At 40.1% G+C, this 12,668-nt stretch overlaps 2 protein-coding genes across 4 annotated transcripts in view; one reads left to right on the plus strand and one right to left on the minus strand.

Moving 5' to 3' along the window:
* Positions 1–488: 488 nt before the first annotated feature.
* rprma (reprimo, TP53 dependent G2 arrest mediator candidate a) lies at positions 489–1,212 on the minus strand. The gene has a single exon (XM_058622588.1). The coding sequence runs from the start codon at positions 831–833 to the stop codon at positions 519–521; it is 315 nt and encodes a 104-aa protein (XP_058478571.1). The 5' UTR covers positions 834–1,212; the 3' UTR covers positions 489–518.
* Positions 1,213–3,734: 2,522 nt separating this feature from the next.
* The window catches only part of galnt13 (UDP-N-acetyl-alpha-D-galactosamine:polypeptide N-acetylgalactosaminyltransferase 13), a 38,457-nt gene continuing 29,523 nt past the window's right edge, over positions 3,735–12,668 (plus strand). Inside the window, exon 1 of one of the 3 annotated variants that reach the window (XM_058620426.1) lies at positions 3,735–4,159. The gene's annotated coding sequence lies outside the window, so the exon portion shown is untranslated. The remainder of the gene's footprint in view (positions 4,160–12,668) is intronic. The other 2 variants (XM_058620437.1, XM_058620446.1) reach the window with 2 other exon arrangements.

Here is a 12,668-nt window from a genome sequence, read left to right on the forward strand (position 1 = left end):
CCACGCAGACACTCATACAATTATCACCGAGGGAATCCAGAGAAATACATGTAATAATATATTGCATATTGTATGCAAAAACACATACAACATACACATCATCCTAAACATTGATTTCCCCACTGCGTTGGCAAAAATGAGAGGGTAAGAACAAGCAGCATGGACGGGGAAGGTTCTTTGCCACCAGCATGAAAAAGGATGCTGCTTCACAAACAGGTGCTCCTTCTACTGAAATTACAACAGTGCTTGACTGAATACTTAATAAACAAAGAGGCTTGAAAAGCACTATACCTCATGGAGATGACTGAGTCTTTGCTGGCTTTAAAACAAACAAACAAAAAAAGCCATTCAATAAGGTTAAACACCTGTCACCTGCAGGGTTCAAGTAACTGTCCAGAGGTTTAACTAAACACCAATGTGAAAGAGAGGGACTTGTGTAGGATTTATATATATTTTTTGGTCATGGGTTAGGGTTAGGGTTAGACTCCCATCCGACTCCATTAGAAGGTCCTTGTCCATCAGTAGGCTCCTACAATTACTGCCTCCGTTTCTTTAGACGGTCTCCTGTCCGTTACCAAGAAATTGATCATCCCCTCGGACTTTATGAGAAGGTTGCAACCAAGGAAAAAGATGCCAAACACCACTGTGAGGGACAGCACGCACATGACGGCTATCTGCACCACCCTCATGATGAAGAGGCTCCTCTCATCCGGCGCTGCGGCCACAAAGCCATTATCAGTCACCACGGAGGAAAAGTTGCAGCAGAAGAACTCCTCTGTCTTGTTGAACAGTCCGCCCTCCGTTTGGTTGAACCCGGTGTTATTCATCTCCATTTCCCCTTCCTTTTCTGTATTCTTACGTATTGTTGTTGATTTTATTATTATGATCTGAAATCAAACTTTCAGAGAAAAAAGAAGAAGCGCCTGGCACACAATCCCAGAGAAGTGAAGTAGTAAAGATGATGAATGAACAAGTTCCGTCAAAATCAAACGGCTCCTCTCTCTCTCCTCTGCAGTTGTACACACACTGGCATCATAGTACTGGAGACTTCATGTGTCCTGCAGCCAGTTTCACAGCGGAATGAATGAATGAATCGCACCAAGCAGCGGTTAAATAGCCAGACTCTCTACCTGCCTGTGTTAAACCGTCCAACACGACAAGAGCGCCACCATACGACCAGACTGATGACTGCATATCCTCATTAGTGTCACAAAATGTATGTATTTAGTTCAGTACATGTACTGTACTGTACTGTGTGTATGTGTGTGTGTGAGTAAGAGAGAAAAACTTCATTGGTAGTAAAAAAGAAAATCCCGTTATTTATTCATCACATATTTTAATTTTTACATATCAATTACATTTTTTACTGTCATCAAACATTGCAACAATTCAGAGCAAGAACAAAAAAAGAAAAGGAAATATTAAAAGAAAATTAAAAGAGACAGGCTCATTCACTCAATTTTGTTTTTTGTTTTGATTTATTCATATTTTACACTTACTTACATTTGCATTTGCTCAAAGCCGTGGCATCTTTCTCGAACACAGTAGCACAGTGGTTCTCAATACCACCTGAGAAAATACTGAAACCGTTAAACGTTAAAATACTTGTACGTGGTGTAAATAGGCCGAGCAAAGTCAGCTACAGACTTTTCCCAATAATATAATTTGCTCTCTCATCCTCCTCCTCCTCCTCACATATAATTCACACACTGGTATAGTAAAATTAGATTAAGATGGAGCGAGAGATAGAGGTGACTCTAATTATTATTATTTTTTAAAAAAAATCCTCAGCTCCACTCTGATCACATACCCTGGTTTATACAGTAGCAGAGTATTTAACTGATTTTTTTCCGAGCTCCACCAGAGGAAGCTTTGCATACCACAGGTGGTACATGTACCACCGTTTGAGAACCATGGCTATAGTGGAACCAGGGCATGCATTGACATCTAGTGGACGATTTAGTGTGGGCACATTTGAATTACCATGTTCGTCATCACTATTGATCAGCTGTTATAGTTGTATCCGACGATATAGCCTCAACGTCAAAAGGATAATTAAGTATTTTACTGTACATGATTGAAAACACCTGTTGCCATGATTTGCTGTATGCTGTGTTATGTAGTGAATGGGCTGGGCTCTGGTCTGATGTACTACATTGCCCAGAGGCCAGTACAACACAGACGGCCTCTCAGCAGAAGCAGCAGATGGCAGCATTGTTCAACATGATTCACCAAAGGGTTATCTCAAAATAGCTGTGAGGATACACATCACCATATAAGTCTAAGTATATTTAAGTTATTTGACCTACAACCACACACATGCATGTACACCAGATGCGTGTGGCAGTTGATTTAACCGTTTTATGTAATGTATTTGCTTCCTGTTGTTGCAGTAATAATATTACTTTAAAACTAACATCAACAGTATGGAGACAATTCTCATATGCTTCATGGTAATAACATCTGTATTCATATCATCCTTAACTATCAAATGTGCAAACTGAGACTCACACACACAGACACATAGGTTCTGTCTCATAAGGAATAGGTTTTGGTCTCCATGAGGACTACTGGTCCTGACGAGGTCGGTGCCAGAAAATGTCTTAAAGTGGTGACACACATAGCACACACTTATTTTTATATCTTAGTGACGACGACACATCATCAGTCCTGTATAAAGTACCTTAAAGGGATACTTGAGTAAAAGTACAAGTATCTTACCAGAAAATGGCGTTTTATAATATTACTTCAGTAAAAGTCACATTTACTGTACTTAAGTATCAAAAGTAATGTTTTGATTTAAAATGTACTTACGTTTTAGATCAATAAGTGAGGGGTTAGGATTGAGCAATGGTAGCTCAGTTGTAGGACAAGTTGTCTTTCAATTGGAAGGTTGTGGGTTCAATTCTATATGTGTCCTTGAGCAAAACACTTTACCCCATGTTTAAATGTGTGAATGGCAAAACTATAGTGTAAAGCAGTTCATCAAGAACTAGAAGTGCTATATAAATACAGCCCATTACCAACTCTTCTTCTGATTTAATTTGGTAGTAACGAGGAACAAAGATAGTTAGAGGAAATGTGTGAATTTTGTACTTAAGTACTTTGTTACTGTACTGAAGTACAAAATGTTCTGCACATCATTGACACTGCACTGCACATCATTGACATAATGCATTCTCTAGCCCCTTACCCTAACCCTAAAACCAGGTCTTAACCCTGAAAAAATAACCTTTAATGTTGTGGGGGCCAGGCAAGTTCAAGTTTGCTTTTGTGGACTTCACAAAGGTATAAACACAAGTACACGCAAAAGCTTATTTTTATGCCTCAGTGAGCACACACCATAGAACATAATGCATTTCCTAGCCCCTTACCCTGGCCTTAACCATTACACCTAAGGGCCTAATCATAACCTAAACCCAATTCTAACCCTTACCCTAAAACCAGGTCTAAACCCTGAAAACGCCCTTAAAATATAACCAAATGTCCTCACAAGGTCAACATGTCCCCACAAAGTTAGGCTTTTACGTTTGGACCTCGGAAAGACATAAATACAAGTACACACACACAGAGCATATTGTGGTGTTGCTGTATTACAGTGTAGCGCCTTTGTTAAACGCCTATCACGCGCCACTTCAAAAGCGCATCATGACGGACGTAGCAGTCAGCCAATCAGAGAGCAGAGCCGAGGCATTTCCAGGTGGGTCTCAGCTCAGGTTAGATTGTACAGCTGCTGCTGCTGCTACTGAAGAACATGATGTCAGTCCGAGCTCTGTGTCCCTTCACCGTTACAATGTTCAGTCGGAGCGCAGGTGTCTCCTCCTTCTCCTCCCCCTCCTCCTCCTCCTCCTCCTGAGCAGTGCGACACGCTGCTCTGAGCGTTTTTGTCTCAACGGAAGTACAATGTCTTTTTCCACCGGTTAACTGCGGCTGAACCCGGGACACATGACATGAAGGAGTCCAAACAGCAGGTACCATGAGACGGAGTGTGACTGTCGCTGTGAGTCGGTCAGTGTTGGTGCTGTAGCCCGTGTGTGTGTGTGTGTGTCTCTGCTGCCTCCTCATGTCGCCTGCGTTCAACACGTTGCCCGCTGAGAGCGAGGCTGATGCCGCCGCTGCTGCTGGCACAGGTCACCCGTGCATCTCATCCATAATTCAGGTGAGCAAAGAGTATCCTCGCCTCTATCTCCTGTTGTTCACTACCATACCTGCCATTAATCCACACACACACACACACATACGCACACACGCCACCACATCAGCTGCTGCTACTGCTGCTTCTCAGTGATGCTAATGATGGCTAATGTTATGTTGCCCTGTGCTGTATTTGAAGTGTCGTGTCAGAATGTGAGAAGAAATGTTTATTGATCCACTGTTGTTGGAATGTTTCTACAAGTTATTACTATAGTCTATCACACACATTATGAGGCAGCGTTTGCTTGACATGGGTCCATATGAAAATCCCATGTCATGATTATCCTGACTGATGTAAAAATGTATGGATGCATGATATTGGACATTTTGCCGATATTCGATATACCCATATCGGTGTATCTGATACCGATATATATGTTTTTCCTTGCACCCAACTGCAGAGGTCATTTAGTCTCTTCTGTAGTAAAGTTAACATAATATCACAGCATATGTAGATATACAGTTTCTTCATTGAGTAAAACAATTGTTGTACATGGTGCTAGTATAGAAGTGAAGGAGATAGAAGCCTATTTACTGTTGTAGTCATACATGTAATAATAATAATACTACTAATAATGATAATAATAATACATTTTAAAGCAAAATCGTGCATATACTCTCATTAGGAATAGATACACCCTATTAAAATCTGCTTTAAATTCATAATTCAAAATAAAATATCCAGTCAGTATGTAACAATTAAGATGTTTTTTTTGGAAGAAAAGGACTATACTACTAAGTATTTGTGTATACAATTTTAATGGTTGTGAAATAATAATTTTTTTAACTAACCTAACTTAATAATAAGCCAATTATATATATGGAAATCAACACTCTTTCTGTTATGCAAACACCGTAGTTGTTCCTTGACACATTTCAGAAAGCACTAATTCGACTGCCTGCCCCACACCAGAGGATGTTCAAATCTGACTTTGTTAAAAAACGTGGGAGACCACAGACACAACAACCTTGTAATTGATTTTCAATGTTTTTTTTTTTTTGAAATTATCTTTTTATTCAGAAAGGCAAGTTTCCATCACATACAATAAATACAGCTGTAGTCATTCAAGGTCAAAGGAAAGGATGGATTCAGAAAATCCTGATGAATTTGTCCATATTGCCCTTCTGGAATTTACTTTTACGGACCATTACTTATCTAGTTGAGAACAATAAACTCACAAAACAAAACTGGGGAGCGCACCATCTCAAAGAAACAAAACATCACTTAAAAAAAGGTCAATTTCACACAAAGCACAAATACAGTCAGATGAAATCAGATCTGATTGGTTTCACATACTCAGTCCATTTGGACCACATCTTATAAAATTTGTCTTTTTCAACTTTGAGAGAAAAGGAGATCTTCTCCATTATATAAATCCCATAGACAATTTCAATCCAATCATCAATGGTGGGTGGTTCTACTTTTAACCATTTCCTCGTAACGGATTTCTTACTGGCTGCCAACAGTATAGCCAGCAATTTTTTGTCTCTGTTGTTCCATGTTTCCAACAACAGATCGCCCAAATACATAGTTTCACATTTAAACGGAATATTTACACTAAATACATTTTTAATATGTTTGTGGATCTCTACCCAGTAAGATCTTATTACCTGACAGTCCCAAAAAATATGAAAATGATTAGCTCCATTCGACCCACAGTGTCTCCAACAAGCATCCCCCTTGCCCTGATGTCTTCTCTGAATAGGTGTAATAAAAAATCTTGTGGTGTTTTTCCAGCAGAATTCCCGCCACGTGTTTGACCCGGTCGAGACCCATTGTAGCTGGCATATATTCTCCCAGCTCTCCTGTGTGATCGTTACATTTACTTCTTTTTCCCATTTCTTTTTAATGTAATCTGTATTCTCCTGTTTAGCTAATTGTATGGCATTATATAACTTGGAGATAATTTTATTGCCTGATCTGGGTTTAGTTAATGATAAAAATACCTCCATGAGCCCTGACTCACCTCTTCCTAACACCTCTTTAAGATTTTTGTTAAAATAATGTCTCACTTGTAGATATCTAAAGAAATCATCCCTTCCTAGTCCATGATCCTTCTGTAGGTCTTCAAAACTCCGAAATGTCCCTTTGTGGACAAATGAATAATAGGTAGTTAAACCTTTTGAAATCCATATCTTAAATCTGGCATCAATTCTATTTGGTGCAAAGTCTGAATCATAGGCACACCACCTCATCATTTTAGATGCTTCTCCTAATCTACAAATTTTTACTATTTCCTGCCAGGGTTTCAGAAAGCTGCCAGTTATGGAGTCTTCTGGAATTTCCTGTCCTACTTGTAATCTGTTATCACATAGTAGGGCTGTTATTGGGATTCCCTTTATTACCGTGCCTTCTATTTCCTTCCATGCTGCAGAGTATGTTGGTGAACACAGACAAACTAAAGGTCTCATTTGGGCTGCAAGATAATATTCCTGTAAGCAGGGAAGGCCCATTCCACCTTTTTCTTTTCTTAATTGCAGCGTCTTAAATTTAATTCTGGCCTTTTTCCCTTGCCATAAATACCTCGCTATTATTCTGTCCCATTCTAAGAACTGCTTAGATGGAATTTTGACTGGCAAACACTGAAAAAGGTACAGCATGCGTGGAAGAATATTCATCCTGATTGATTCTATCCGGGAGCTTAAACTGAAAAAGGGAATAACATTCCATCTACGTATGTCAGACTTTATTCTCGAACTTAATGGGCCGTAATTGATATCATACAATCTCGAGAAGTCTCTGGGCAGTGAGACCCCCAAATATTTGATGGACTTAGCATCCCATTTCCAATCATACCTGATCTTAATTGAAGATGGAGGGTCATAATTAAATGTTAACACTTGAGTTTTGTTGATATTAATTTTATAACCAGAAATGAAACCAAATTCCTCTAGCAATTTCATCAGATTTGGGAGTGTCCGTGTAGGTTGTGATAAACTTATCAATAAATCGTCAGCAAATAGAGCCAGTTTTTGCTCCCCTGAAGTCATCGTCACCCCCTTTATATCGGATCTCTGCCTAATCAATTGACTCATGGGTTCTATAAACAAGGCAAAGAGGAGTGGCGACGCACAACACCCCTGTCTTGTTCCTCTTTCCAGAATGAATGAATCGGTTAGATCTCCATTGATTTTAATTCTAGCTGTTGGTTTGTTGTATAATGCTGCAAATGTATCAATTATAGTTGTATGGAAGCCGAATTTTGAAAGTACCTTATATAAGAATGACCACCTCACTGAATCGAATGCTTTCTCTGCGTCCAAACTCAATATCAGTGTCTCCAATCTTTTTTGTGTGACTTGTCTCATAACGTGTAATGTTCTTCTGATGTTATCTTGGGTCTGCCTTTGTCTTACAAAGCCAGTCTGGTCCTTGTGTATTAATACTGGTAATATCAGTTCTATTCTTTTAGACAATATGGATGTGAATAATTTATAATCATTATTCAGAAGACTTATAGGACGATAATTCCCACATTCTGATTTATCTTTCCCCTCCTTAGGAATCACTGAAATCGTCGCCTCCTTCCATGAGGGGGGGATGTTTTTGTTTTCCAAAACCCAATTGAACGTTTTTAATAATGTTGGAATTAGTTGATCTTGCATTGTTTTGTACCATTCTGTGGGAAAACCATCTGTCCCAGGAGACTTCCCCCCTTTCATCTTCCTGATTGCTAATTGAATTTCTTCTTTTGTTATTTTAGATATTAACTTTTCATTTTGATCATCAGTGATCTTCGGGAGATTTATCTGAGCCAGAAAGGTATCAATCTGGTTGTCGTTGCTTGCCTGAGGTTGGGAATATAATGTTTTATAGTAATTTCGAAAGCACTGCTTGATTTTCTCCGGACTAGTTTCTATGTTGTTTGTTGCTGAGTTTTTTATTTTATGTATAGTTCTATCTGCTTGTTGTTTCTTTAACCTATATGAGAGAAGTTTCAGTGATTTTCCACCCACCTCATAGTATTGTTGCTTTGTAAAGAGAAGCTTTTTTTGAATTTCCTGAGTATTTATCTCATCTATTTCCTTTTTTAGTTTTTTAATCTTACATTTGTCGTCAGTTTTGAGAGACTTTGCATGTTCTTTCTGTAATCTCTTCAAGTCCTCTTCTAAGTTTTTAAGTTTTTGTTCCTTAATTTTCTTCTCATATGAGCAGATGGCTATTATTTTACCCCTAATCACCGCCTTCAAAGCATCCCAGAGGATAGGTGGAGTCACTTCATCATTATCGTTATTCTCCAAATACAACTGAATTTCACCTATCAACTTATCCTTAATAATTTGGTTATTCAGAATGTTTGAGTTCAGTCTCCAGAGAGTGGACTTCTTCTTATTATTATTTAGATGGAGTGACATATAAACGGGACCATGGTCCGAAATGGTACTGGGTCCTATTTCACAGTTATCCACCATAAAAATATCTCCTTTAAGCATGAAAAAGTAATCGATTCGTGAGTAGACGTTGTGAGCGTGTGAGTAATGGGAATAGTCTCGGCTTGTCGGGTTTAACTCTCTCCATACGTCCACAATCCCCACCTCATGCAACCAAGTGTTTAATCTTCTGCTATTGGCGTTTGCGTCAGATTTCCCGTGTGACGAGTCAACTTTCGGATTTAATCGGATGTTAAAATCTCCTCCACATATTAAAATCCCTTGACTTTTTGTTGTCATTAGATCAACTATATGTTTGTAGAAAAACCAGCCACTACCCGGAGGAACATACACGTTAAGGAGACTTATCACTATTCCTTCTATTTTACCTGTAACCATAACAAATCTGCCTTCGTTATCTTTGAGTTCTGATATGTGTTCGTAGTTTACAGCACTAGATATCAGAGTCGCCACCCCTCTCCGCTTCCCAGACACATGGGAAGAAAAGAAAACATGTTTAAATCCTGATTTATTCAATTTAGCATGTTCAGAGTCATTGAGGTGTGACTCCTGTAAGAAAGCCACTTGAATTTTATCTTTCTTTAATTTTGAAAAGATCTTCCCTCTCTTAACTGGATTGAGTACTCCATTTATATTAAATGAAGCTATTTTTAAAGACCTGTTTTGCATCTATGTGATTCCCCCGTCATCTTACTGAAAAACCTGGTGCGCTTCCCCCTCCCTGCAAGAACCGGCAGGGAATGAACAACTAACATATTGATAAACATCCCACTAAACACAATTTGTCCGTGTGACTCCCTATATAGGGGTCTATTAACCTGACCCTGTTGAGCCTTCCAAGGTGGCTCGAAGGGAAAAGTCTCCCTCCTCAGTCTGGAGGGAGAGGCCCTTACCTGCGACAGTCGCATACAGGAAAAAAGAAGAGAGAGAAAACAGAAAACAAAAAATCCAAGGACCCCGAAAGAGCCAGTCTATTCAATAGTGGATCTCCACCAATTTCATAGTTGACTCCGCCGTCCTCGAGCTGTGGGTTAAATCCTTTATGTCCCGGAGGGGGCCGGTGATGGTCTTCTGAAGGCTCGAAGCTTTTCCTTGTAGCTAGAATCCCGCCCGGTTGTGCCCTTCATCGCTCGTCTGTCCACTCTCCTCCAGGACAGTCGTTGCACCTGCTCAATAAGCGTCTCCGGAGGTCTGGTGGTTGTCACGGTGTAGCCTCTTCTTAGCAGGTCCTCTGATGCCTCCTCTATAGTATCGTAGGTTCTGGTTCCGTCGTCATGTCTCACACGCAGCCTGGCAGGGAAGAGCGTCTGGAACTGAACTTTGTTTTCCTTCAACACTTTGCGTATCTCTGTATATTCTCTCCGTTTTTTAAGTATTAGAGGTGGATAGTCGTGGTCCAGGTTTATGTGGTTTTCTTGCCAGGTGAACCCCTTCTTTTGCCATGCTTTGCGTAGTAATGTCTCTTTGGTTTTAAAACTTAGAAACTTAATTATGATGGAGCGTGGCGGCGCATCCACCGGTGGCTGCGGTCCCGCGGACCGATGAGCCCTTTCAATCTGCAGGTCGGGCATGTCTTCAGTTAGTTCGAGACCCTCACGGAGTAAATTTTCCACAAATGAGACCATCGATGCTGATTCCTTCTCGGACCCCTCCGGCACCCCGTATATCCTTATGTTCTCGCGTCTGGAGCGACTCTCCAGATCCAGCAGCTTATCCTCCAGCTTGGTGTGCAGCTTTAGCATAGCCGTGATAACTTCCTCTGTATTTTGTATCCTCTCTTCTGCTTTCTCAATTCGCCCTTCCGCTTCGTCCAGTCTGGTATTCACCTTCCCAATTTCTTCTTTTATTGTCTCCAATTGTACTTTATTCTCTTGGCGAAACCCTCTTAGTTCACTGAGAATCAGTTCCAAGTCGGCCATTTCTCCGTACCTCACCGCGTTATTTGCCAGTTTAAGCCTGTTCGCTGCTAATGTTGCTACGTCCCGACTTTCTCACCCACCTGTCTTCGGACGTCGTTTATTTCTTAGTTAGTGGAGTTGTGGATTATATCCCCTGTCTTATCGTTGTTTTCGTGGAATGATTTATATGGTTTGTATGGGGAAATTTCTCTAATTACGCTGACTCAATCGGGAGCTCTCTCGCTATGCGGCCATCTTGACGGTGTTCCCACCGGAAGTCCCCGATTTTCAATGTTTTAATCCTGAGAAAGCACAGACTAGATGATTCAATCAAGCTGTGGATGAAGTCATGGTTGAGAAGACAGGACTCAACTTGCCTTGTACAAGTTACAGTTCTAAACAAAAGTACACAACATCCGTTTCCCAGTCAGCTCTCTCTCATTTGTTATTGCGGTGTTCTACTCATGCCCCCCAATTGCTGTTCAGCAAATATGTGTATTACTTTCCGATTTGAAAAATCAGGAAGACTCTGATTTTAAAATTGTGTCTGTTAATCCCTCACACTACAGGATAATTTGGCTGGATAATCTGTTCAAATCAGCCTAAAAACGGAAGGAACCCACGATTGTTGGAAGGGCCAGATCAGGACCGAAATCTGGACAATTATCCTCTAGCATGGGCCAGGCTTTACACACCTGTCTTTGAAACACTCCTTACTTGTTGCTAAGGAACACATTTTTTAGATCCATAAATGGAAACAGACAGGTCTTTCTGTCAGTTTACTTTACGGTTCATTGGTTGGTAATATTAGTAACATGTTTTTTATATGAATAGTTTTTATTTTGGGTAGTGTCAGTCATGTTTTTGTTGTTTCCCCTGCTCTTTGTAAGCTTTCAGACAATGTGCACAAATGTAGACACAACTGTTACTCATGTCACAAAGAACACACAATTTTCCAAATTCAAGGTTTTCCTGCTAATGAAAATTCAGCACAATTAACATATTGTGAGTGGTTTCTCTCATAATATGCGACAACATCGTATATTGTCCCATCTCTAGCGTACACACAAGCATACAAATGATAACAGATCCTGTGTTTGTGTATGCTCAGTGAAAATATATGCCACTGATAATGGATACAAAAGACCACACATGACAGCACATCGTTTTTTTGAATCTCCAGTGGATCATTAATTCAGATTTATTAAAACCATTCCTTTATGCAACATGCAAAACAAGCATTTACATGCATTTTTAAAAGTAGAACATTAGAATGTAGTGTAAAAAAGCATAGAGCAGGAAGAAGAGCTTCCTTCAGCAAATCTGTGTGCTACATAGAAGCAGCATGGGACAGTTCATGAGTTCATCACAATAAGTGGAGCTGTGTTTTATCAGTGAAATGCTATTAATGTGAAGATGCAGCAGTAAGAGCTGTAACTGGTTAATCTGTGTGCCAGTGGCAGCACATTTGTCTGAGGTAACTTTGGTTCATACTGCTGCCTTTTATTGATTTTTTTTGGGGTCATTTTGTTTTCCTTTGCGAACATCCCAGGCTGAATAAAGCTGCTCCGTGTGTTGGATCTGGCCCTGGGGCCATATGTTGCCCATGTGTGGCCTAATGGGTTTACTGGGATAAGCTTCTATAATCACGTGCCCTTCCTATTAGGGCTGGGCGTAGATTAACATTTGTCAATGTTCGTGCCAATATGATGGCTGCAAAAATGTGCACTGGTGCAAAAAAGAAAAATCTTACTTTTCAGTATTTTAAGTTGAGGTGTCCTTCAGTCATTTAATGCCAGGTTTCAGGTTGTGTCAGGTTTCCACACCTGATGCAGCACATAAAAAGTGCTGGTTTTAGAAACACAGCTCTGCTCACTGCCTGTCAGAGGAATGAGGTGACGTGTGACTGAAGCATTGCTGGTTTATTTCTGATTTCTTGATGTAACCTTGTGCGAGACACTTCATCCATCGGTGGTCAACAGTTGTCAGTGGTTTGTCTTGGTAGATCTGAGAAGGTTTGCATAGAAAAGAGGGAGAGACTATTTTGTATTTAATACTGTCAGACTAGTTGTTGTACTCCATCTGTGCACTTTACTTTATTGGACTAATTGACACAGACTTCTTCAGGGTGAGACTCCAGCTAAGCTGCTGGTCGAGCAGCCATGATGATAACAAACCCGAATG

This window comes from Solea solea, chromosome 2, assembly GCF_958295425.1.
Source record: "Solea solea chromosome 2, fSolSol10.1, whole genome shotgun sequence".
Classification (NCBI taxonomy): Eukaryota; Metazoa; Chordata; class Actinopteri; order Pleuronectiformes; family Soleidae; genus Solea; species Solea solea.

What these genes read in the sequence shown, in the direction of transcription:
- rprma (XM_058622588.1), bottom strand. Translation starts at nt 833, where the DNA reads ATGGAGATGAATAACACCGGGTTCAACCAAACGGAGGGCGGACTGTTC.